At 45.0% G+C, this 26,326-nt stretch overlaps 3 protein-coding genes across 12 annotated transcripts; 2 read left to right on the top strand and 1 right to left on the bottom strand.

The window, feature by feature from the left end:
* On the top strand, window positions 5,151-15,664 carry LOC8054109 (receptor protein-tyrosine kinase CEPR1). Of its 8 annotated transcripts, none has more exons than XM_021446290.1 (3): window positions 5,151-5,565; window positions 14,373-15,024; window positions 15,123-15,664. In XM_021446290.1, exons 1-3 carry the CDS (start codon window positions 5,527-5,529, stop codon window positions 15,476-15,478), a joined length of 1,047 nt encoding a protein of 348 aa, XP_021301965.1. In that variant the 5' UTR covers window positions 5,151-5,526; the 3' UTR covers window positions 15,479-15,664. The 8 variants fall into 8 exon arrangements, 2 of the variants coding, with proteins under 2 accessions (XP_021301965.1, XP_021301966.1); XM_021446291.1 differs by lacking the exon at window positions 5,151-5,565 and adding an exon at window positions 5,573-7,105; XR_002446857.1 differs by lacking the exons at window positions 14,373-15,024; window positions 15,123-15,664 and adding an exon at window positions 9,917-10,180.
* Window positions 11,385-13,937, bottom strand: LOC110429769. The gene is made up of 2 exons (XM_021446292.1): window positions 13,799-13,937; window positions 11,385-13,721 (listed from the first exon to the last, which is right to left on the bottom strand). The coding sequence occupies exon 2, from the start codon at window positions 12,967-12,969 to the stop codon at window positions 11,998-12,000; it is 972 nt and encodes a 323-aa protein (XP_021301967.1). The 5' UTR covers window positions 12,970-13,721; window positions 13,799-13,937; the 3' UTR covers window positions 11,385-11,997.
* Window positions 16,990-23,413, top strand: LOC8082764 (leucine-rich repeat receptor-like serine/threonine-protein kinase BAM2). Of its 3 annotated transcripts, none has more exons than XM_021446288.1 (3): window positions 16,990-18,607; window positions 21,879-22,604; window positions 22,746-23,233. In XM_021446288.1, exons 1-3 carry the CDS (start codon window positions 18,565-18,567, stop codon window positions 23,120-23,122), a joined length of 1,146 nt encoding a protein of 381 aa, XP_021301963.1. In that variant the 5' UTR covers window positions 16,990-18,564; the 3' UTR covers window positions 23,123-23,233. The 3 variants fall into 3 exon arrangements, with proteins under 3 accessions (XP_021301963.1, XP_021301962.1, XP_002442938.2); XM_021446287.1 differs by having other exon boundaries at window positions 17,610-18,607; window positions 19,397-22,604; XM_002442893.2 differs by lacking the exon at window positions 16,990-18,607 and having other exon boundaries at window positions 18,616-22,604; window positions 22,746-23,413.

The raw sequence follows: 26,326 nt of genomic DNA, 5'->3' as shown, positions 1-26,326 counted from the left end.
CTCGTGCCCGATAAAGTGGTCCCCGCGCTGGCGCCACACATATACGTGTTGGCGGCCATCACGAGGACGCCCTTCAATCTCCTCCACCTCGTCGCCGGAGGCCGCCTGGGTTTCCTCGCCTGCTGCATCGCCCTCGGTGGTGGTCGCAGGCATCACCGGCCCCTGGACCAGGCCCGGGGAGCCTGCGGTCGAAGAGACTCCTGCCCGGGGCGGCGTTGGGACCTCCCTCCTTTCGACGGGGGGAGGGGTCGGGGCTCTTCTATCCCCTTCCGCGACGTTACTCGGGGGAGGCGTCCCCGTAGCCTCCTCGACCCTTGTCGGGCTGCTCGCCGCAGTCCTTGTCAAGGCCGGAAGCTCCTCGGCGCTCTTAGGCACGGCTGCCGCCGCAGGCTGCTCCGCGGTCTGCGGCGCCGTGTCCTCAGCGGCACGAGCAGGCTCGGCCACCCTTTGGCCGGCAGCGTGGTCGGGGTTGACGTCCGACGCCGCGCTAAAGAACAAACCAGCATTTTTAGCAAAAAAAAGCCAAACTACGTAAGTCGAACACTTACAGGTCTGATCGACGATGGGCCGCGGTGAACCTCCTCCTAGCCCTGCCGGTCGGCACCTGCGCCCCCGTTTCCATGACGCGCGGCGCAGGAGGGTCGCTGGTCACCCGATCAGTAGTGGCCGGTGCACTGTCCGGACGGCTACGAGGCCTTCGGACCAGCGACGGTGCGACCTCCTCCTCCTCCTCGTCGTCGTCGGTGATCTGGACGAGCCGACGGCGCTTTGGCGCTTGGCTGCTCTCTGCCGGCAGCGTCGGCGCAGGCGAAGGATCTGCTGCCAACGGCCTTTTCCCCGCCACTCTCTCCTCGGTGGTCGGGACGGGGCGGGCCTGGTCCTCCTCACTGCTGGTGTAACGAGTACACCGAGCAGCGTCTTCCTCCGGCGGATCTTCCCCCGCAGGATTCTCCATCCCAGGTGCCAGTGACACATACACTGTGCACCGGTCAACATCTCCGATCTGCAAAAGTAACAAAGACAAGTCAGCAGCAGACAATAACAAATGCTAAGGAGAAATAATCAGTAAGATACCTTAGGTGCTGGTCGCCCCAACTTGAAGGCTTGCACCCGATCACTACCACGGACGAAGCCCCCGTCCGCAAAGTTGAACAGCTCGTTCAACAGCTGCTGCACCTCTGCCTTCTCCAAGACCTCAGGCCGCATCCTGGTCGGGTCCAGGCTTCCGGCGTACTCGTACGCCGAGTGCACCCTCTTCTGGCAGGGCATCACCCGACGACACACAAAGTTGCCGACCACGCCTAGCCCGTCCAAGCGCGACCAGTCGATCAGCTTCATCAGGTCCGCCACTTGGCCGTCGAACTCTGGGCGGTCGGTCTAGCTTACCCTCTTCTTGGGGATGTACCCCACGTCGCAGAACGTGGAGCTGCCCGGTTCTTCCCTGACGTAGAACCACTTCGTGTACCATTCGGTTAGGGAAGTGTTCCATGGACAGTGTAGATAACGGTTCTTCATCCCGTCGCGAAGATTGAGGTATACTCCACCTGCAATCTTGGAGCCTCCAACCGCCCCCTTCTTTCTTAAACAAAAAAGATAACGAAAGAGATCGAAGTGCGGCTCTATGCCAACATAGGCCTCGCACAGATGGATAAAAGTGGAGATGAGAAGGATTGAGTTCGGGTGCAGATTGCAAATCCCGATCTCATAATACAAAAGAAGACCCTGAAGAAAAGGATGAACAGGAACCCCAAAACCCCTCTTAAGGAAATCCTCGAACACTACGATCTCACCGGCGCGGGGGTCGGGGTAGCTCTCCCCCTCCGGCGCCCTCCAGCCGCCGAGCTCCGGGCTGTGCAGTAGCCCCATATCGACGAGGTCACCGAGGGACTTTGTGGTGCTGCGGGATTTCTTCCATTCCTTGGCCATCAGCTCGGCCCTCTTCTTGGAGTTGCTCTTCGCCATTGGAGACGCGGGAGTGGTTTCGAGCTAGGAGGGTGCAGGTGGTTGAAGAAGGCGAGAGCGGAAAGCTTGAAGGCAATGGCAGGGTGAGCAATGCGGGGTTAATGTCAGGATTTTATAAACCGCAACTCCACCCCCCCACTTCCCGCATTCTTGGGAATTGGGTGGGCCATACGGCGGACGCGGCGTTTCGGTTTTCAATGATTATCGACAATTAATGCGGCGGAGTTTTCGTACAAATTGATGGTTTCCTTTTCTCAAACCGCGCAAAGGGCGGCTGCACAGTTGCCAGGCGCAACTTTTCATGCAGCCATCTGACATCCCGTCAGGAGGTCTCGTCACGTCAACTTTTATGTGGTAAAATTTTTCAAAACAAGCAGACAAAAAATGGTAGAGAGTCAACAATCCGAGGACTGCACCGACCACCGAGCACTTGATGCTCGGGAACTGGTCGCCCAGTCTATCAACTCGGAACTTTATGGACTGCACCGACCACCGAGCACTTGATGCTTGGGGACTGGTCGCCCAGTCTATCAACTCGGAACTTCAAGGAATGCACCGACCACCGAGCACTTGATGCTCGGGGACTGGTCGTCAAATTTGTTGGGACTGCACCGACCACTGAGCGCTTGATGCTCGGGGACTGGTCGCCTAGTCTATTAGTTCGGAAATCAGCGGGCTGTATCGATCTCCGAGCATTGTACACGCGGGGACTGGTTGACCAGCTCGTCAAATTGATAAGTCTATTCGATGGTAAATGAGCATGAGATGCTCGGGGACTGGATAATTTTAATTTTTTAGACCTTGCTACAAGGCTCATACTTCGCCTTCCAGCAAGCTCGGGAACTACATCGGTACGATGCATCTGGCGATGCATCTCAGTTTCAAAACTACTTTGAGGAATTTCCTTTTGACCCTGGCACCACGTGCCTACGTCACGTACTACCAGGCTCGGGGACTAAGTGGGCACACTTCACCTTGCGGTGAATATGCTTGTTTTTTTTTGAGGATCCGTACTTTTCAGAAAAGTAAAGTGGGCACACTTCGCCGGAAAAGAAATATTTTTTCTCAAGAGCACCATGCATTCTTCGAACAATTGGCTTCTTCCATGATGATGTTGATCAAATATGTTTAGATTTGGTCAGAATAACGTCGCAATCGTCTGGGCAATTTTCATGCTGATTGAAGATGTCAAAGTTTCATTGGTCGAAGAAGCTCAAGACGGCGTGTTACTTCACAATACATGGTGCTCGGGGACTAGCTGTGGGGGTATAAACCCCTATACCCTTACGGCTAGACTTGGGCCAGGAGGCTTGACCCATTACGAGATAAGCTCAAGGCTTGATCCGACAGCTTGGAGTTTCGCGCAAGGAAACAAGACGTGGAGATCAAGCAAGATTCTAGTCGGTTAGAATAGGAATTGATATCAAACTATCTATGGCAATTGTAACCGACTAGGATTAGTTCCCAGATCTGTAACCCTGCCCTCCGGACTATATAAGGAGGGACAAGGGACCCCCCTAGGACAGATTATTCTCTCAACACAAATCAATACAATCAGACGCAGGACGTAGGTATTACGCCAACTTGGCGGCCGAACCTGGATAAAAAGCTTGCCTGTGTCTTGCGTCACCATCGAGTTCGTAGTTTGCGCACCGTCTACCGATAAACTACTACCGTGGGTATACTTCAAGGTAGACTGCCGACCAGCTTTCGTCGACACATGGTCGATTTGATTTGGGAAAAAGAACCGTGGCTGGCCGCAGAGAGGGAAAAAAATGAAGGAAAACATTTACAATTCCAATGGGCCTGGACCAGCTATTCTCCCTTCCAGGCCTAACGCTCAAGTCCATGGCGGCTGATGGACCAGTCCGTTTTGCTAGAGCCCACTGTCCTCTTTGCAATTGATTATAAGTTATTCCAACTTTTGTAGAGTTAAAGTAAAAATTATAGAAATAATTATAAAGATTTATATATAGAGTCTATTTTTACATAGTTGAGCTGCTGTGGTTTTTTATTTTTGCCAAAAACTTATTTTTAAAATAACTTTATAGGTGAAGTTGGTTTTTCTCACCCTTTCACAAATACATAAGTTGGGATGAAGCTGGAAAAATAGTTTATCCTAGCTTCATCTCACATATTATAATCATTTTATTTCTTATTCCATCATGTAAAGCTGTTTTACTAAACACTTATTCCAAATTTGCTTGGCTTTAATAAGAAAGTTGCTCATGAAGGTATTTTACACAAAAAAACACATTAGAGGATTAGACCCACGATGAAAACTTTAAAAGATAATTAAAACTGGATGAAGAATACATCACATTAGAGGATTATTAGACCCACGGTTGCTGAGACTGTAAACAACTCACTTCCTAGCCATCTGAATTTTGTAAAACTCCAAAACAATTAAATAAGAAGCTAGGTGTATAGAATAGCTAGTCCCACACTGATTATTGTGAGGTGATAGAAACACTTCACGATAGTTCTTGGGAAAACTTGTCTCCAATCTCTGTATATGTTGTTAAATGAATGAACGGAAGAATCTTATAGAAAGATGTGGAGACGGACATTTGTTGCCTATATAGGGAGTGTTTAATACTGCTCCATAAACTCTTGGAGTGTTTAATATTGTTTCACAAACTCTATTCTATAAACTTTTTCGTGAAGCAACATCATAAGAAAACTAGAGTTTATGGAGCACCTCTTTAGGTACTCTCATAACTATATATCCTTTTTCTTCAAATTGCATGTGTAGAGTTGAAACCTTTGGCTAAAAAACATGACGCGAAGCAGTACCAAACACCTTCCGTATATAATTGCATGATTTTGAAGCCAAATTTTCGATAAAAAAAATACTAAACGACTAACCTGTTTTTCATTTTATTCTTTTAGTACCTTTTCCATTCCAAATTATAATTATAAGATGTTTTGGATTATTCATATGTATAGTACTCCCTTCATTCTGTTCGGCTTATTTAAAATTTGTATATTAATATTATTTTTTTTGTTATAATTATTTTTTATTATTAGAGATACTTTAATATTGACCTTTTATTTTATTGTTTCCAAAAAAGATGGATAAGAGAAATGAACAAACATATGTTTAAAAGTCAAAAACATTATTTTAAAATGGAAGAAGTACATCTACACGCATGTAAAAAAAATAATATACCTAGAAAAACTAAAATATTTTGTAATTGCGGACGAAAGGAGCAAAGCTTGGCCCCTTCGGTTTGGTCGCCGGAGCGGAAATCGTCCCGCTCTAGTCCCGGAGTCGGAGGGTCACGGTGCCTGGCGGCGCCCCAAGGGGCGAACGAGATGGGTACAAAAGCATCACGGCCGGGCTTCGCCGCCGCCCACCCGCCGCGCCGGCGCCTGCCCGAAGCACAGAAGATCCGGGCGGGATCGATCCCCATTCCGGCTCTAGGCCGCGCTCGCGGTCCCGGCGCCGCTGCCTGGTCCCGTTCCCGTTCAAGCATACTAGACGATGTTCGGGACTTCTGGCAACGAACCGGACTGGGAAGGTGAAGTTCCACTCCGCCGTGTCTGTCCCGATGCCGTGCGATGCGCGCTCGCCGTCGCTACCTGCCTCCACTGCGTCAGGTAAGAAAATGCCAATCCCATTATCCCAATCATCCTATGCTTATACTATTCAGGCCTTGTTTAGTTCGCAAAAAATTTTGGTTTTTAGCTACGGTAGCATGGAAAAACTAGGCCCAAAAGATTCATCTCACAAATTACAGGTAACTATGCAATTAGTTTTTATTTTTATCTATATTTAATGTTCCATACATGCGACCAAAGATTCGAGAGAATCTTGAAATTTTTTGCGAACGCCTCAGTGTCTAGAACTTTTGATGTAGCTTAAGTTTGTGACACTAGTCTGTCACACAGGAACAGATGATGCCGTACGTTACTGATTAGTCAACTCAGTCAATGCTGAACCCAGCCGGCCACCCAGATCCAACAAGTCAGGGGACAAGGGAAAAACCAAGAAAATTACTGTTTCTAACTTTGACTGACAATGATTTGTTTCCTACTTAACAGTTAACATCACAATTATGCCGTTGGCTACTGGTTACTTGGTAGTCAACTCAGTCAATCCCGAACCCAGCCGGCCACCCATATCAAAGTGGGGTGAGTATAACTGTATAAGAATTCACAGCTCTGGTTTTGGTTGGGTAACTCTCACACGTAGATGATGTAGTACAAACCTTTGGCACACCTCATGCACTAATAATCTTAAGTAAATTGCTAGTTTTAATAGACAGTTATTGAGTAGGGCTGAGACAACAAAGACAATATATTGTTTTGTTAGGATAAGCCTTTTACTATCAGTTACTTCACTGATATTTTATTTATATGATACAAAATTGTATTAGTAGTTAGTAGGTAATAAAATATAATAATCTAATAAGTTTAGTTTTGTATCATAAAAGTTGAGTACTGAGTACATACTGATGGAATTATTGTTGTTCAAAAGCCCATCCAAGACAAACAAAATTATCCTTGTAATTTGATTGGAAGTAGTGTTTATATCTAATGGAATTTGCAAAACATGAGAGGCACGTGGCACGGGGTGTTTGCAAATAATTGTTCCATGCATCTAAGAGAGAGAGAGAGAGAGAGAGAGAGAGAGAGAGAGAGAGAGAGGGAGAGGGAGGGAGAGAGAGAGAGAGAGAGAGAGAGAGAGTACAGCCTTCGGTGTATGACTGCTTGTTACCAGCTCCCAACAGTTTATGTTGGATAGTCCACAGTTCCACACTGAATTCCATTCCATGCAGGCCGCATTGACAAACCTTTGGTTGCTGTTTTCCACCTCCCAACAAGTTGGTTAAACACCCGATCGAGAAAAAAAACCTCCCAACAAGTTTGGCTGGGTCACTCTCAACTAACTGTCCACAGAACCTCAACACTGGACGCAACCCCAAACCTATCAGAAGGTGCATGCACCAGAAAAGCACCAAGAAAATTATATGCAATCACGGTGTGTGTTCTCTTCTCTCTCCCCTTTAAATACCTGAAGAAGACAGTCTTGGCTGAGCAAAAGAAGATCAGCTGGGATTAAGAGTTCCGGAAAGAGGTGAAGCAGTCAGGTGGAAGGCACTGAAATGTTCAATCGGGCGGCCATGTTGGAGAGGAGGTATTGCTATTGTCCCTGCGTAACCCCTGGCTTCGTACTGCTAATACTTTTCCCCTCCCTGTTCTTGTTTTACCATGCGTCTGTGGCTGCCGCCACTACCAGTGCGGCGTCTTCCCTGCCGTCATTAAACAAGACTCAGGAAGCCATCATGATGAATATTTCAAGTGTTGTGAGTAAAAGAAGCTGGAACAGTTTCCTCAATAAAAACATCAGGTGGAACGCCACCTCGAATCCATGTGACTGGAGTGGAGTCACCTGCTCCCCATCCGGCCATGGCTCCTCCTTGGTTGTCACAAACCTCACCTTGCATGGATTTGAGATATCCTTCTCTGCCATCTTTGCTTCCATATGCCACCTCGAGACCTTGCAGTTTCTTGATCTATCAATGAATTCCATATCCACTTTGCCCGATTATTCCTTTCCATTCCCTTGCGAAATGAACACTGGATTATTGAGGCTTAATCTCAGCTACAACCAGCTACCTGGACCACTTGCTAATTTCCCTGTCTTCCGCAAATTGGAGGTTCTTGATTTGTCCTTCAATTCTTTCACTCGGGGTGTGTTGAATGAATTGATTTATTTGCCCAATTTGAGAAGCTTGAACCTTAGTTATAATAGTTTGGAGGTTTTTTTTTAATAGAAAGGACGGCAAAAGCTTTGCCGCGGATTTTATTAGACGATAAAAAGAAAAACAAAAACATGTACAGAGAAAATACAGCCTGAAGATTTATCAGGCGAAAAAACTCCCCCTTCACAACTACAAAGTAACCAGCAGTACACACTCGCTGCTAGGACTCCTAATCCTATTTAAACCTCCGGTCAATCTGATTGAGTCCTCTGGTCTTGTGACACCATCGCTAAGCCATATTGTGTGATATCATCCTTACATAAGGAAGCCACTTGTATTGGTTGCAGACTGTGCTGTTGGAAGATCCTTCTATTGCGTTCTTTCCATATGTTCCACCAGAAGTAGATTAGGATTCCATCCACTTCCTTTCTTTGGTTCTTATCAAATTTACGCCTGCATCTCAACCAAAAGGAATAAATGGAACCACCTTCGCTCACTGTTTGCAGCACCGATAAATTGAACCAGTGCTTAATAAATCCCCAAACCTCCTTGGTGAATGGGCAATCTTTGCAGAGGTGGGTTGGTGTTTCTAGATCATTGTCACATAACTTGCATTCTGTGTCTTCAGTCCACCCTCTTTTGAGAAAATTGTTTGCAGTTAGGATTTTCTTATGCATCAGAGTCCAAGCAAAAAAACGACATTTATGTTCAGCTTTAGCCCTCCAAATCGGAGTTATCTTCATTCTACTGTAAACTCCCACAAACTGTATCTGATAAGCACTTTGTGTGGTATAGACACCATCTGCAGTCCATCGCCAAGAGATGTCATCTTGTATCTCCACATTGAGGACAACTCCCTGTAGCTCTTCCCAGAGCCTTACAAACTGTCTCACTTCTTCAGGTGATGTCGGAGGATAAATATGATCGATCCACTTGTTATTATTTAGCGCCTGTCGCACTGTAATATTCTTTCTTCTAGTCTTTTCAAACAGTTCACGGTCTACCTTGTCGCACGGAATTTCCAAGTCATTCCAAGCTCTTTGTTTTTGTTTCCATTTGAACCACAACCATCTTAGTCTGAGAGCTCTAGTGAACCTTTCCAGTTCTAAAATTCCTAGGCCCCCTTTCGTCTTGGGGAGGCATGTTGTTGGCCAATTTATCAAGGAATGTCCACCACTAACTTTGTCCGGACTTTCTCCTCTCCACAAGAAGCTCCTTCTGATTCTATCAATCCTCTTTATAAGCCATTTATGTGCATGGAAAACTGTTAGGTGATATATTGGTAAACTAGACAACACAGTTTTAACCAATATCTCTTTTCCCGAAGAAGATAGGAATTTGCCTTTCCATCCAGGTAGTCTTGCACCTATTTTGTCAATTAACGGTTGCACCTCTATCCTTCTTAGCTTTCTAGTATGCAAAGGGAGACCTAGGTACTTTCCTGGAAAGCTGCTGATCTTGCCCGGGAAATTTTGAACAATTGCATGAATCAGGCTTGCATTCGAATTGGAAAAATTTCCGTTTTGGAAAGGTTCACTTTTAGTCCGGAGCACTCACCAAAAATAGACAATACTTTCTGTAATCTTGTCAACTCAGTTGGTGTTGGATTTGCAAATAGGGCTGCATCATCCGCATAAAGGGAGCACCGTAGTTTTGCTTGCCTTGGGAGAACCGGTTGTAGTAAGCCTTGCTGGGCAGCCTGCTCAATGATCCTCTGCAGCGGGTCAATTGCGAGTATAAAGAGTAGCGGGGACAAAGGGTCCCCTTGCCTTAAGCCCTTTGCATGTTTGATATTTTGACTTGGTCTCCCATTGATTAGGATTCTGGAAGAAGATGATCCAAGGATGGAGGAAATCCAATTGCGCCATTTGGTACTGAAGCCCAAGGCCGTTAGCACGTCCAGTAGATATTGCCACCCTATGGAATCAAAAGCCTTTGAGATATCCAATTTGATGAATAGAGCCGGTTGTTTTTTCTTATGCAAGAACTGAATCACCCTCTGCACATACAGGAAATTATCATGTATACATCGTTTTTTGATGAATGCGTTTTGTGCCTGTGAGACTAAATCATTCATACGAGGCGCTAATCTTGTTGCAAGCAGTTTTGTAATGATTTTCGTGAGGCTATTAATTAAGCTAATTGGTCTGTAATCCGCAATATTGATTGGGTCTTGTTTTTTTGGAAGCAACACTATATTAGCCTCATTGAATAAATGCATTTTGGACGTCTTGTGATTGTAGGAACCCATCACGGCCTCATAGAGATCATGTTTGATTATCTCCCAACATTTTTTGTAGAACACCCCAATGAAGCCATCTGGCCCCGGGGCCTTTTCAGAAGGTAGCGATTTGATAATTTGGGAGAGTTCCTGGATTGTGAATGGCACGTCCAGATCTTCTAGGTTGAAAGCTGAGTACCCCAATGCACTCCAGTTTAGTCGCCGTGATCTCACCATGTTTGTTCCAACTGCTTTACTGAAATAATCCACTGCCACTTTGATTTTATCCTGCTGTGTGGTTGCTATCCCATCTTCGGTGTGCAAAGAACTTATGTACGTTTTTTTTCTTCTTGCGTTGGCAAAAATATGGAATAGACGTGTGTTTGAGTCTCCTTCCCGGATCCAGGTTAAACGGGAGTGTTGCCTCGCCTTCGCCTTCTGCACCGCCGCCATCCCAACCGATCTTGCCTTGAGGAATTTTTTGAACGCTACTTCCTCCTCTGTCAAAGTTCGCCTCCCCTGGGCCTTTTCTAGTTCTAGCAGGACAATCTGTAGTATGGCAGCCTGCACTTTGTAGTTGCTGAATTTTGTTCTCCTCCAGATTTTGAGATCTTGCTGTACGTAGCAACTTGACATGCAGGTTGAGCAATGCATTTTGCGTGTTTACCGGTTGCTCCCATGCCGTTTGAACCGTTTCTAAGAAGCCTGGCATGTTAACCCAATAAGCCTCGAAACGAAAGCCTCTACAGAACTCAAAAGATGTATCTCCTTGTAGAAATAATGGACAATGGTCAGAGCCCAAGGATGCTAGTGCCTGTAGGTCTGTCCTGGGAAATAAATCTAGCCACTCCGCCGTAGCAAGGAAATGATCTATCTTTGTCATCGTTGGGTTTTGCTGATTATTGCACCACATAAAGCGCCTTCCAAATAGTTCTAGTGGTGCCAACTGAAGGTTGTCAATCATGTTTTTAAATCTATTCAGCATTGAGATATTTATTCTGCTGTTATTCTTATCTTCCACTCGGTAGATTAAGTTGAAATCTCCCAGCACAAGCCACTGATCCATCATGTGTTGCTTGAGATCCAATATTTCTTGCATGAATGCGATCTTCTCTGTGTCTGTCTGTGGCCCGTAAACTCCCGTTATACACCAAGAAACATTCTCTTCCAACATGGTGATCTTTGCAGACACCGAGTGTGTTGTTACTTGTGCGGGTGTTAGCCTGAAAAATCTCTCAGATGCTGCTAATAAAATTCCACCCGCAGCTCCTACCGCAGGAAGAAAGGCACAGTTTGTTGCCAGATCACGGCCAACTGCTTCATTCAACAGTTGTTGGTTCCAGTTCTCAATTTTAGTTTCCTGGAGGCATACCAATGTTGCACCAGAGGATGTAATTAAATTACGCACGCTTGCTCTCTTTGCCCCATCGTTGAGCCCTCTAACATTCCAACACAGTATTGAACAATCTTTTTGCGCCATTTAACACAATAGCCCCACTAACGTCTGCCGAAGCACTGAGACAGGGTCTTGAATTAACTAACACAGTCAATAGGCCCCTTACAATCTTCAAAGTTGGCCGAAGGCAACAAAGCCAGCAGGCCCTACCCAACACACAAGTCTGAAGAAATCTGATGCCGAAGGCAACATGGCCAGCAGGCATGAAAGGTCCTAAATCATTCGGATACATGGGCATTGATACCCCTTCACGGCCACACAGGGCCCAACTTCGCATGAAGCTACTCCTTACGGCAAATAGAGCTGTCATTGGGGACACCAGCCCTACTGCAACCATGGCCTGTCGCCTCAAGAAGCTCTCATCTTCCTTGCTGCAACCTTGTTCTTGCCAGCCCTCTTCTCTAGCTTGGAGCCATGCTCAATCAGCTCCTGGATGGCGTCCATCTCTACCTTGTTGATCGGCTTGTCGAGATGCTGCGAAAAACTTTCAATGTTAACTACATTGGCATCATCTTGTTGTGGGGTTAGCTCACCAAGTTTTTTAATGAGCAGGTCCTGAGCTACTGTGAGAGTATCTTTGCCCACTCTGGATTTTGCTTTACTAGCTAGACGAGTACTCCTTTGTGTAAACTCGTCCTCTAAAAGCTCTATTTGACTAAGATCAGCCTGAACTGGATAGTTAGGTTCTTTTCTGGAACCTTGTTCTGCTCCCCTTCCTTCCTGATCTCCACTGCTCTGATGTTGTTGGGACTCATGTGCTTCTCCCCTGCAGCTGCATGAGTGGCACATAGCATGAATTCATCAAGCATGGTGTCTGCAAGCAGGCAACAAGTAGCAGACTGGATGATAGGAGGTTGCAAAACAAAAGGCGACTTTATGTTCTCACATGCAACTTTAGGGAACTCCCCGAGGACAGAAGCAACTGGGTCAGCGAAAGAGACACGTTTCTTAGTCTTACTCTGGACTGTCGGTGCTGGAGTGACCTTGGCGTTGACCTTGGCCTTCTTGATCTCCCACTTGAGACTCCTTGAACGGTAGGAGCCGCCATAGCGAGGGTTGAAAGCCCGGATGTTGGTGCTGTAGCAATCGGCCGCTCCATTGCGGCACCTGGTGACACGCCCCCAAGCCGAGGCACTCCTGTGCCTCCTATGGCGCCCGCCCTGGTTGTCATCTTCATCATCCCTCCTGCGATGCTCTTCCCTGCCACGGTCCTCACCTCTGCGGCCATGCACTTCACCCTGCGAGTCAGGCTGACCATACCTCCAGATGAAATGCCGCCTGGGCCTGCGATTCGGCGGCCCACCCTGGCCACCATCCTCACCAAGGAAGGTGAGGTCCTCCACCACAGCCACGTGAGGGAACACCTCATACTTCAGCCCATGCTTGACTCCAGTTGGCTCTTCTTGGTGAACTTGGACGAGAGGGAGCTGGATGTCCACCGGTGGCTGCTCAGCGTCAGGATCAGCGATGGTGAGCCAGACCCGTAGTGGAATCTCGCAAGGGTCCACACACCATGCCCACAGGTCGTAGGTCCTTGTGCGCTCCCGGCGACGAGTGTGCTCCTCCACGTAGTGGATAGCACAGGAGCGCGCAAGGATCAACATCCTGCCCCCAAGCATGAGGCGGGATCCCCTCAATGCGGACGTTGAGCATGCCTCTCAATTTGAAGGAATTGGTATTATCTGCGAATCAGTTCACTGGTACAATCCCGAATAGTCTGTTTCAGTTTGAAAATCTCACCGTGCTAGATCTCAGTCAGAACATGCTAACCAGTGATGCTGCAAATGACTTCGGGAGACTCAAAAGGCTGGAAATTCTACTTCTTTCTGGTAATAATCTCGGTGGGCCGATACCACAAAGTTTGTCGACCCTCAAGAATTTATCTCGGTTTGCAGCTAATAAGAACAATTTTAATGGTTCAATTCCTACTGGAATTACCAAGCATGTGAAGATTTTGGATTTAAGTTACAACAATCTGAGTGGGACAATACCCTCTGACCTTTTCTCACCCTCAGGGTTGGAACTTGTTGATCTCACCAGCAATCAGCTCGATGGGCAGATTACTGGGAGCTTTTCTCACAGCCTGTACCGCTTGAGACTTGGTAGCAACTTGCTCAGTGGAAGCATACCAAACACTATTGGTGATGCCTTGGGCATGGTTTACCTTGAGTTGGATGACAACAAGATGGTTGGAAATATACCTTTGCAACTTGGCAACTGCAAGAACTTGACCCTCTTGAACCTTGCGCATAATAAACTGGAAGGTCCAGTGCCCAGTGAATTTGGTAACCTTGAGAAGCTGGAAGTTCTGAAGCTTCAAGAGAACTATCTCAGTGGATCCATTCCATCTGCATTTTCTAGCCTGATGAACCTGGGCATATTGAATCTTAGTCAGAACTCATTTACTGGAGAGATACCACCAAGACTATTTAATCTATTGTACCTTACCAATGTGAATTTGGAGGGCAAGAAGATCAGTGGTAAAATTCCAAGTTTTCCAACCACAGTGACCTCACTGATTGAGCTTAACCTCGCGAACAATTTACTGATTGGTACAATACCTTCAATGACAACCAGCCTGAGAACAGCTCTCAATCTTAGCCATAACCAGCTTAGTGGGTCTGTTCCTCCATATATGGGCGATTTGACCGGTCTGGAGATACTTGATCTTTCATACAATAACCTATCTGGTCAGGTACCTTCCTCACTTACTGGCTTGACAAGCTTGACAGTGTTGGACCTTTCTTATAATCAGCTTTCTGGAGAGCTCCCTAGCTTTGGTCCGTTTGTATCAGTCATTAGTAGTGGAAATCCTGGTCTGAGGAATATCACCGAAGACAATAAGGGTGCCTCTGCTGGCACTTTTGTTGGCACTTCAGTGGAAAAGAGACACACAGTCATCATCTTTTTCATGTCTGCTGGCACTTTTGTTGGCACGTTGGTGCTTACTGCTGTTGCTGTCTATTTATGTTCCAAGAGAATTTCTCGTGTGGAAGATGCTGATAAGATCATTGATGGGCAGCTAGCCATGAACAACAACCACACCTCTGCAGCTGAGTTCATGAAAGCAAAGCGGGAGGGATGGCGAATCACACCTTTCCAAGCACTGAACTTCGAGGTTGCGGACATATCGCACAGACTAACGGAGGAGAACCTCGTTGGCAGCGGTGGTTCAGGGCATGTGCACCGCGTCACATGCACCAACTGGCACAATGGCAGCACCACTGTGGTAGCCGTGAAGCAGATACGAAGCGTTGGGTCGCTGGACGAGAAGCTGGAGCGTGAGTTTGAGTCCGAGGCTAGCATCCTATGCAACATCCGGCACAACAACATTGTGAAGCTGCTGTGCTGCCTTTCTGGCACGGAGTCAAAGCTCCTTGTGTATGACTACATGGACAATGGCAGCCTGGACAGATGGCTCCATGGGGACTACGTCCCGCTGGACTGGCCGACGAGGGTCATAGTGGCTGTCGGGGCCGCACAGGGGCTGTGCTACATGCACCATGAGTGCTCACCTCCCATCATTCACCGGGACGTCAAGACGAGCAATATCCTACTGGATTTGGAGTTCCGGGCTAAGGTCGCGGACTTTGGGCTGGCTAGGATGTTGGCACGGGCAGGGGAACCCAACACGATGTCTGCCGTAGCGGGATCATTTGGCTACATGCCTCCTGGTAATGATCTCTTTTGGGGTTTTTTTAGTGAATTTCACTCTCATTTTCTTGACTTCTGTACAGTAATTGGGCTAGTGGCTACTGTTTGATATCCACAGAGTATGCTTACACGATGAAGGTGAATGAGAAGGTGGATGTCTTCGGCTTTGGTGTGGTGCTCCTGGAGCTCACAACCGGCAAGAAGGCCAACGACGGTGGTGAGCAGGGCTCTCTGGCAGAATGGGCAGGGCACCACTACCGGTCAGGGGCGAACATCCCTAATGCTATGGACGTCTGCATTAGATATGCAGGGTACACTGATGAGATTGAGACGATGTTCAGGCTAGGTGTGCAATGCACGGCCAACTCGCCGTCGTCACGTCCAACTATGAAGGACGTGTTGCAGATTCTGCTCAAATGCAGTGAGCAGACGCTCCGGAAAAGCAGACTGGAGTGTAGCATGGACTTTAGATGAAGCTCCATTCTGGCTCCCATAGCGAGCCACCTCTTTATATATTTGCATTCACTTTCCTTTCATTTCGAACCTTTGCATTTTGTTACCAATTTGCTTTGGAGCAAAATCTCCATAGATTGACTTGCGTGTACAAGAAGTCCAAGGTTACCCCCAGAGACAATTACAATGATGTGTTTTTGCCCTTTCCTTCGATGCATTGTCTTGGAAAGCTGAGATTTATTGAGATGTTTGTAAGAAACCAAAGATCAAACTGAAACATTTGGATTTCTAGGTCAAGGATGATTTTTTTTTTTGAAGGGTGGACGTTTCAAAGTGCAAAATGGGGAACAAGTCGGATTTTGGGATGACATTTGGTTGGGAGACAAGCCTTTTAGAGAGGCCTACCCCAACCTTTATAGAATACCAAGAAGAAAAGATGACACAGTGGTGAATGTCCTACGGACTGTACTGCTTAATGTGTTATTTAGAAGAGGTTTGGTAAGGGAGAATCTTTCTTTATGCAGTCACTTTTACTATGGATAACTTAGCCAAAATGAATTGGCAAGAAAGTGTCAAATGTTGTTTTTTAGCTTTTTGTTGGCCATCCAACTCGTGTTGTTTTTTTTTTGACCGCCACTTTGCAAGCTTTGTTTGGAAATTCAGTACTATTCACCTTTGGAGTTCGATCAACCACTAGCTTTTCTAATATGCTTGGTTCTTGGCTAAATGGCTTTGGTCTTAAGCTTAGAAACCAAATTTTGTTGGGGGCGGCTGCACTTTGTTGTGCTTTATAATTAAATAAAAGCAATATAGTTTTTAATGAGGCTAAGTTGAATACCTATTTGCATGTAATTTTGAAGGCGATATACTGTATCCGTCGTTCATGTATGGATGCAGAAGCTAGGAGACAACCACTATGGAGGTTTTCGCAAAGTTTAGTTGGAACTTTCAGAATCGAATTGTAGCATAGTTTTAGTTCTTTTCCAAGTTGTTAGTCGCTCGTCATGTTTGGACTGAACTTTCATGCTTTTGTTATTGCTTTTCTTTTCTCTTGGATGTAAGAGTTTGAGCTTTATGGCTTTGAATTGATTTGACTAGCCTCTGGTTCATTTGTTTGAAAAGTCATGGCTGAAAATATTATTCGTTGATCTGACAGATTCAGCAAAATAAACTTAAGCGAACAGACTTTTAGCCTTAAATATAGATAAAAAACTAATTGTACAGTTTACCTATAATTTATGATATGAATTTTTTAAACCTAGTTAATCCATGATTAGACAATAATTATCAAATACAAATGAAAATGCTATAGTAGCCAAACCCAAAAATTTGTCTCGCAAATTACAGATAAATTGTATAATTAGTTAATTTTTTTTATCTATATTTAATGCTCCATGCATGCATCTAAAGGTTTAAAAGATTTTTCTCGTAAATTATAGATAAACTATGTAATTAGTTATTTTTTATTTATATTTAATGCTCTATGTATATATTTAAAGATTTGATGTGACAGAAAATTTTGAAAAATTTTAGGAAATTTTTAGGAACTAAACAGGGCCCTTATCAGTTGAATGCTAATTATACACCATGTCGGATTCACGTGTCAGCCGGGGCGCCGCGAGGGGTGAACTAGATCAACGGCGAGAAATTTGCTATTATATAACTTGAAACATTGCGCTTCGCTATTATATGACTCCAAACGTAGACTTCGCTATAATATGGCCCGACGTTTACACTTTGCTACTATATGATTTCTTTTGTTTTAAAGCATTTTTCATATCTAATTCATGTGATTAAGACTTGACATGACCTTTATGCCCCTGGTTGATTTAAACAGATCAGGAGATGCTGTTACTTGGCTGTTTGCCCGCTGTGGCCTCCTGTGCTGGCCTCGGCGGCTCCTGTGCTGGTCTGGGCGCCTCCTGGGCAGGCTGCACGCCGGCCAGGGGTGGCAGTGCGCTGGGCGCCTCCTGGACAGGCTGCACGCTGGCCAGGGTGGCAGGGCGCCGGCCATAGGTGGCAGGCTGTGTCCAGGGAAGCCTGGAGGTCTGCAGAGGACGGGACCTGGCCGGCCAGGACTCCACCCGCCGGGGACAGAGAACCAGAAGGGGCGGCGGCTGCGCATTCACCGGCCGTGGGTGGCCCTCCAGCAGCTGCGGCAGCGCGTCCAGCGGCCATGGAGAAGGGAGCTTCGGGAGGCGGGTCTCCTTCCATGCTTGGCCGCCGGCAAGGGGGAGAGTGGATGGCCGGGGCAGCAGAGGCGCGTCGGCCGGCGGCGCGTCAGTCTTCCGTCGGCGACGGGTCGACTCGCGTTAGAGAAGGAGCCGAGAAGTCTCGTATGTGAGAAGGAAGACAGACGGCCGGTAGATACAACGTGATTAACAGAAGGGCAGAATGGGCATTACGAAAAAAAATATTTATTAAGTTCACTAAATATGCTTTAAAATAAAAGAAATTATATAATAGTAAAGTGTAAATGTTTCGGGCTATATTATAGCGAAGTTCATGTTTGGAGTCATATAATAGCGAAGCGCAATGTTTCGAGTCATATAATCGCAAATTTCTCGATCAACGGCAGACCACAGTGTTTGCCCTTCCGCCGCCGGCAGTACCCACCGGTTGATGGGTACCGGATATGGCTCTCCAGGCGGCGCCAGTTTCCACCGACGAGTGTTCCATCCACCTCGACTCGACTTCAAGCGACGGTGGGCCCGGCGGGCTGCCCCCCCTGCATGCCATTGCCAGCGATTGGTTGGTTCGGTCGCCGGAGCGGAAATCCCCCCGCTCCACGGCTCCAGTCCTTCTCGGAGCGGAGGTCACCAGTGTCTCTGTGTCTGGCGGCGCCGCCGCAAGGGGCGAACGAGATGAGCAGCAGAGCATCATGGCGGGGGTCCGCCGCCCCACCAGCCCAGTTCCTGGGCGCCGACGGCTGCCCGAAGCGCAGTAGATCCGGCGGGATCGATCCCCATTCCGGCTCTGACTCTGAGTGAATCAGGAGCCCCGCTTGCGGTCCTGGCGCCGCTGCATGGTCCAAGCATACAAGATGTTCTGGCAGCGAACCAGACAGGGAAGGTGAAGGCGAAGTTCCCTCCGCCGTGTCTATCACGATGCCGTGCGGTGCGCGCTCGCCGTCGCTACCTGCACTGTCAGGTAAGAAAATGCCAATGCCATGATCCCAATCATCCTATGCTTATACAATTCATTGCCTATATCTGGACCTTTTGATGTAGTGCGTTAAGTTTGTGCCACTAGTCTGTCAAACAGGAATAGATGTGCCGTACGTTACTCGTTAGTCCAATCAGTCAATGCTGAACCCGGCGCAGACCCAAGTGAGGGGACAAAGGAAAATATCAAGAAAATTGTTGTTTCTAACTTTGACTGAGAAGTGAGAAACATCACATGTATTTTGAGGAATTTAAACCACTGGTTTCTCTCAAAAAGTTTTAAACCACGAGCTCACTTGTGAGAGAGAAACGTCGTTGAATAGCTCGCAGATTTGGCTGATAAGGTCAAGCGAACAGGAGATGTAGGATGTAACTAAATTATTGGTCAAAGCTAAAGAGAAGAAGAGGTGAGTAGGGGTGTTTTGGATTGCTCCACAAACTCCACCGTGGAGCAACAAAAAAAAAGAATTTGTGGGGCACCTCTTTGGTGCTCTCACAACTCCACCCTTTTTCCTCGAATAGAGTGAGTGGAACTAAAACTGTTTGGCTAAAAAAGTGGAGCGGAGCAGTCCCAAACACCCCCAAAATATCACAGCTCTAGCTTTGAGTTGGGTCATTCTCACATGCACAAGAAACAGACTATGCAGTACATACATTAAAGAGCCAATTCAGATGGCAACCTCATGCACTAATCTTGTTTTTGTTTACCATGGCAAGTTTAAAGCCACTCTATAAACCTTCAAAGCTGCTGACTTTTATCATCACAACCTTACAGCCACTGGTGGAGCTTTGGAAGTTTCTCTTGCAAATATTTCAGCAAAATTCTTGACACAACTAAAGAATGAGACAGCATTGGCTTGCAAGACATGAGAATAGGAAACGACGGACCATTCTACAACCCTGCCAACTTCTCCTCAAATAGCATTCTGTGCAGGCCCCATGGTCTAGCCTTTGCTCACGTTTTTCAGCTCCAACAGATTTGGGTCTCCCTCACACAAAAGTAAATGGTGTTGTATGCCAGTCAGTCAATGTGTATCCAACCTAAACCCACGGGAAGGGGCACTAGAAAACATCAACAAAATTATAAGAATTCACCTCACAGTAGCCTTGGGTGTTTCTGAATCACAATTCCCTGACAAAACCCAAGGAAGCCATGTGCGAGCACTTCCAAAACTTTAAATCCTGGTGAAAGCTGGTATTATTCGAGCTGGTGGAGACCTGCTGGGATCGAGGAGGAGGGAAAGAGGCGAGGTGGTTAATCAAGCGAGGAAGACCAAGAACTGTGGGGATGACCATGGTGGAGAGGAGGTATGGTCCCTGTGCCAGCCATGGCTTCTTCCTCCTACGGCTGCTGCTGCCGTTCTTGTTCTTCTTCTCCTTTCTTGATGTGCCACCGGCCGCCGCCGCACAATCGCCTCTACTAAACGAGACGCAAAAGGCCATCATGAATGATATTGCGAGTCTGGTGAACTCTGAATCCGCCAACACCAGGTGGAACGCAGTCCAGAATCCATGCACCTGGAAAGGAATCAGTTGCAGAAATTCCAGTTCTTCCTCGGTCGTCACTAGCATCGCCTTGTCCAACTATGGCCTCTCCAACTCCTCCATCTTTGCCCCCCTTTGCCGTCTTGACACTTTGCGGAATCTTGATCTTTCCATAAATTTGTTCACAAATTTGTCCCCCCAATTCTTCGCCTCTACTTGCTCCATGAAAGAAGGGTTGCAGTCACTTAATCTGAGCACCAATCAGTTGGCTAATTCGCTCAGTGATTTATCCGGTTTCCCCCAGCTAGAAGTTCTTGATTTGTCCTTCAATTCCTTTGCCAGTACAAATCTGAGTGCAGAATTCGGTTCTTTCCCCAAATTAAGGAGCTTCAACGCTAGTGCCAATAAGTTGAATGGTGATGTTCCTACCAGTATGGTCAGCTCTTTAGTGGAGTTGGTATTGTCTCGTAATCGGTTGAGTGGTTCAATCCCTCCGGGCTTGTTTAAATATGAAAATCTTACTCTGCTAGATCTCAGTCAGAATTATATAACTGGCACTGTCCCAGATAACTTCACGAGTCTCCCCAAGCTCGAGACTTTGCTCCTTTCATCCAATAATCTGTCTGGGGAAATACCAGCGAGTCTGTCTAATGTGACAACGCTGACTAGGTTTGCAGCCAACCAGAACAGTTTGAATGGTTCGATCCCCCCTGGAGTTACCAAATATGTGAAGATGCTGGATTTGAGTTACAATGAGATCAGTGGGAGGATCCCTCCGGATCTCTTCTTAGGTATGAATTTGGAGACGATTGATCTCACAAGCAACAATCTTGAAGGGCACGTTGATGCCAAGTTTTCTAGAAGTCTCGTCCGCCTTCGTCTTGGTACAAACAATCTCAGTGGGGGAATCCCAGACTCAATTAGTAATGCCTCAAAGTTAGCCTATCTTGAGTTGGACAACAATAATTTGGAGGGCAATATCCACCCTAACCTTGGTGAGTGCAAGAACTTGACCCTTTTGAATCTGGCATCTAATATGCTACAAGGTCAAGTGCCAGATGAGATTGGCGACCTTAAGAATCTGGTTGTTCTGAAGCTTCAGATGAACAATTTCAGTGGATCTATTCCAAGCACTTTTTCCAATTTCATAAGCCTGAATGCATTGAATCTTAGTTACAACTCATTCAGTGGGTCTATACCAGTTGAAATTACGAACTTACAAAATCTTTCCAGCATGAATTTGCAAGCCAATAAGATCAGTGGTGTGATTCCAATTTCAATCTCGTTGCTGAAGAATCTAATTGAGCTCAACCTGGGGAACAACCTGCTAACAGGCTCCATCCCAGAAATGCCAGCCAGCTTGAGTACAACACTTAATCTTAGCCACAACCTTCTCAGCGGGAATATTCCTTCAAATATTGGCTATTTAGGTGAACTAGAGATTCTTGATCTTTCATACAACAACTTGTCAGGTCAGGTACCAACCTCAATTGGGAGTCTTAATAGCTTGACAGAGTTGATTCTTGCTTATAACCAACTCTCTGGGTCCCTTCCGGTACTTCCTAAACAAGCGGCAGTCAATATCACTGGAAATCCTGGCCTTACAAATACAACTAGCAATGTGGACACTGGTAGTAAGAAAAAAAGGCACACTCTTCTAATAATCATCATTGCTCTGGCCGGTGCTCTTATTGGATTGTGTTTGCTTGCTGTTATTGTTACATTGTCGTTGTCCAAAAAGGTTTATCGTATTGAAAACGAACATTCCCCAGCTGAAGAGGGTGCTGCTCAAATCATTAATGGCAACTTCATAACTATGAACAGCACCAACACCACTGCACTTGAGTACATGAAAGAAAAGCGGGATGACTGGCAAATCACACGTTTCCAAACTCTGAACTTCGAGGTTGCTGACATACCTCAGGGACTAATAGAGGAGAACCTCGTTGGCAGTGGTGGCTCAGGGCACGTGTACCGTGTCACATACACCAACCGGTACAACAGCAGAACCGGGGTGGTGGCTGTGAAGCAAATACGAAGCTTTGGGTCCCTGGACGAGAAGCTGGAGCGTGAGTTTGAGTCCGAGGCTCGCATCCTATGCAACATCCGGCACAACAACATTGTGAAGCTGCTGTGCTGCCTCTCTAGCGCAGATTCCAAGCTCCTTGTGTATGACTACATGGACAATGGCAACCTGGACAAATGGCTCCATGGCAACGCAAGGAATTCTTTGGCGATGGCATGGCCTGTGCACCATGTGCCGTTGGACTGGCCAACAAGGCTCTTAGTGGCTGTTGGGGCTGCGCAGGGCCTGTGCTACATGCACCACGAGTGCTCACCACCCATCGTTCACCGAGACGTCAAGACGAGCAATATCCTGCTGGACTCAGAGTTCCGGGCTAAGATCGCAGACTTTGGGGTGGCTAGAATGTTGGTCAGTGCAGGGGAGCCCAATACGATGTCTGCGGTGGCCGGATCATTTGGCTACATGGCTCCAGGTAAGGTTCTTTTTGTATTTCGGCAGATTTCACTCTCATTTTGCCCCTGCCTTAGAGTAAATGGGGTAGTAGCTAATGTGGATATCACAAGTTCTAGTATTGCCGGACCTCATGCTATATATATATAATGTTTGTCTGCAGAGTATGCTTACACTAGGAAGGTGAACGAGAAGGTGGATGTATATAGCTTTGGAGTCGTGCTCTTGGAGCTCACAACTGGCAAGAAGGCTAACGATGGTGCCGAGCTTGGTTGTCTGGCAGAATGGGCTCGCCACTGTTACCAATCGGGGGCGAGCATCCTTGATGTCATAGACAAGAGCATCAGATATGCAGGGTATCCTAACGAGATTGAGACGGCGTTCAGGCTAGGCGTCAAATGCACCAGCATCTTGCCATCGCCACGGCCGACTATGAAGAACGTGCTCCAGATTCTGCACAAGTGCAGTGAGCGGACACTCCGGAAAAGCAGAATGGAGTGTAGCGTGGAGTTAGAAGCAGCTCCTTTCTTTCTGCCGTAGCGAGGTCTTTATATATTTGCATTCACTTTCCTTTCATTTCGAGCCTTTGCATTTTGTTACCAATTTGCTTTGGAGCAAAATCTCCATAGATTGACCTCCGTTGTACAAGAAGCTTTCCTCAACAATTAAAACAATTAGGATGTAGTCGGATTCGCATCAATCCACATGTGTTGGGGTGGATTGGAGTGGAACTTGAACTAAATTCCACCCAATCCACTCCAACACATGTGGATTGAGGTGAATCCGACAACATCCAAACAAGGCCTTATGTGTTTTTGCCCTTTGCTTTCATAGATTGTCTTGAAAAGCTGAGATTTTTATCGAGATGGTGGGTGTGAAACAAAAGACCAGACTGAAACATTTGGATTAAGTAGTAATTGTATTAAGTAGTACCAAACTAACTCGTTCACTGTCACGCGACTGACAGTGAACCTGGCGGACTGTGGCTCTGCCCGTCACGATTGGTTTGAGACGCATTTGGTTGGAGAGCAAGATAGAAAGGAACGATTACATCCTAAGTTATAGGAGTTGTTGTGATTGGTTCATTGTCGACGTCATTTATCTCTTGTTGGGCCGAAGAATATAGTTGGGCCATACTGCCATAGCCCGTTTAAGTAGTTTGGCTATCATATTTTGAAGGGTTAAATATTCTCAAATTTGACTAAATTTATGTAAGAAGTTATTTATGATACAAAATAAGTATTGTTAAATTAGCTATAAAATATATTTTTAAAATAGATTTATTTGTAGATATAAATGCTAATACTATTTATTATAAATTTGATCAAGTTTGGTTGATCGATTTGATACCATAATTGTATTTTTTTTTTTGGACTAAGGCAGTATCTCTCTACATAGGAAGTGACAACCAGTATCTCTCTATATAAAGTGACTATTTTTGTCGGCTTCACTAAATAGCGAACGTTCAGTAGATTTGAATCTAGCGAACGATCAGACAGCCCCACAACTTTCCTTTTTTGGCAAAAAAAAATCCCGTAATTTTTCTATTTTTGGAAAGTTTTCTATTTTAGGCAAAAAAAAATTCGCTACTTTTCTTTTTTGAAAAATTGTACTCACAATTTTTACGTATAACTTATGGAACAAACTTTTACGTATAACTCATATATGTGACTTTAACATATACCTTCATTGTGACAAAGTTATACATATAACTTATATACATATAACTTACTACATGATAAAGTTATATGCATAACTTTTATCTATAATATTTTATGGAACAAGTTTATCAACATAATTTGTGACGAGACAATTTAGCGAATGTTCAAAAACTTAAGCATATTTTAATTAAACTAATTTTAACATATAAGTTAATAACTGCAAGTTAAGCACAAAATATAATAAATCAAATAGCTTTGCAAAAAGTTAGACATAAAAGATAATAATTATAAGTTAATATCTACTAGTTACACGTAGAAAGTTAGATATAAAAGTTGCGTACAGAAAGTTAGACATAAAAGTTACGTGCAGAAAGTTAATAATTACAAATTATATGGTTAAAATTTATATCTAGCATTTTAAAATAAATGTTTTACTTTTTTATGACATCAGTGGTGGTTATGGAAAAAGCACGCTAGAAGGGGAGATAGTTTGAACCTTTGTTACATCAAATCTAAGTGAAGGATCGCCCAAATAAAATAAGGGTTGACAACATATATAAAAAGAAAAAATTGATAGACTTATATAAAAAATAAAAAGAGAAAAAAAGACAAAAGAAAAATTTTAAAAATGTTTTATAACTTATGTGTTTCAAATTTTAGCATAAGTTGTAAGTTATATGGTATAAGTCATATGGTAATAAGTTTTGCAAAGTGTTATGCCAAGTTGTTAGTATAATTTATAGAAATAAGTTATGTTCTATAACATATATATATATATATATATATATATATATATATATATGTATAACTTAGTTATCTTCTAAAAATGAAAAGTTGCGGAAATTATCATTTCCAAATAAAGAAAGTTGTGGGAGTAGCTGATGGCTGAATTCCTTAGTGAATGATCGTGGAATTGGAGTTGGGCTATTTTTGTACCCGCCTACAGTGAGAACTGTCGCTGCGCATATCCCTCTTTTTCCCGCCCCCAACCCATGTCTCAACAGTCAACACGCCTTTTGCTTTGTTTTTTCTTAATTCTTTTGTCACCTGCTTCCATCCAAAAAAACAAAAATAACTGTAGCTCTAATTGTACTATCTATATTGTAACTAGCACTTATAGTTATTACTAAATCTATTCCAAATCATAAAACATTTGACTTTTTTGACACTAAATTTGATAACTCGTTTTATTCAAAAAAATTATGTAAAATATTATTTTTTTTTATCATGGCTTGGTTTATTAATAAAAATTCTTCAAAAATGACTTAAACTGGACTATGTTTACATAAATTTTTTTGAATAAAACAAGTAGTCAAATTTGGTATAAAAAAAGTCAAACGTTTTATAATTTAGGATGAAGGTAGAAGTACTTAACTGAATCTCACTTTCACCAACTGACAGATGTATGCACGGATTTTTTTTTCAAGATTCAGATTTTCGAAATACAATAATTGAGTCGTGAATTTAGGGACCTTGAAGAAAGGGGCGAAATGCCTTCCGTGCTTATCTGTTAACTGTAGCCGTACTGTAGACAGAAGATACTACGTCCTGTACTCCCTGTCACGTCGAATGTCGACGGCAGCACCAGTGCTGTTAAGCGAATGATTACCTGATCCTGCTCTAATGAAAAGTGCGGCCGTATTCGCAATTTCGCATAGTGGAAGACACAGGGCACGACATTGAGGAGCTTTCTCTGTTTTTGACAGCGAACAACACTCAAAGCACAAGGCGTAACAAGTTCCGCTGTTCTCGTAGAAGGCCAACCAAAAGCTTCTTCAGTTCTGCTCCTAGTAGCTAATGAACAAACTCTTAACATAATCTAAGCATAATCTTACAACAGAGTAGATAACAGCTACTCATATATACAAACTAAATTGCTATCCGCCCAGCCATTATTTTAATTTCGCACAGTATATACACGTCGATCAATCAATAAAAACTAATTGCACAGTTTGGTCGGAATTGACGAGACGAATTTTTTAAGTCTAGTTAGTCTATGATTGGACAATAACTACCACAAACAAACGAAAGTGTTTCAGTGTAGCGAAATTTTTTTTTCTTCTGGAACTAAACAAGGCCCAAC

Source organism: Sorghum bicolor, chromosome 8 (genome assembly GCF_000003195.3).
Source record: "Sorghum bicolor cultivar BTx623 chromosome 8, Sorghum_bicolor_NCBIv3, whole genome shotgun sequence".
Classification (NCBI taxonomy): domain Eukaryota; kingdom Viridiplantae; phylum Streptophyta; class Magnoliopsida; order Poales; family Poaceae; genus Sorghum; species Sorghum bicolor.
Note: the sequence above shows the minus strand (reverse complement) of the source record. Positions and strands in the feature narration are given on the sequence as shown.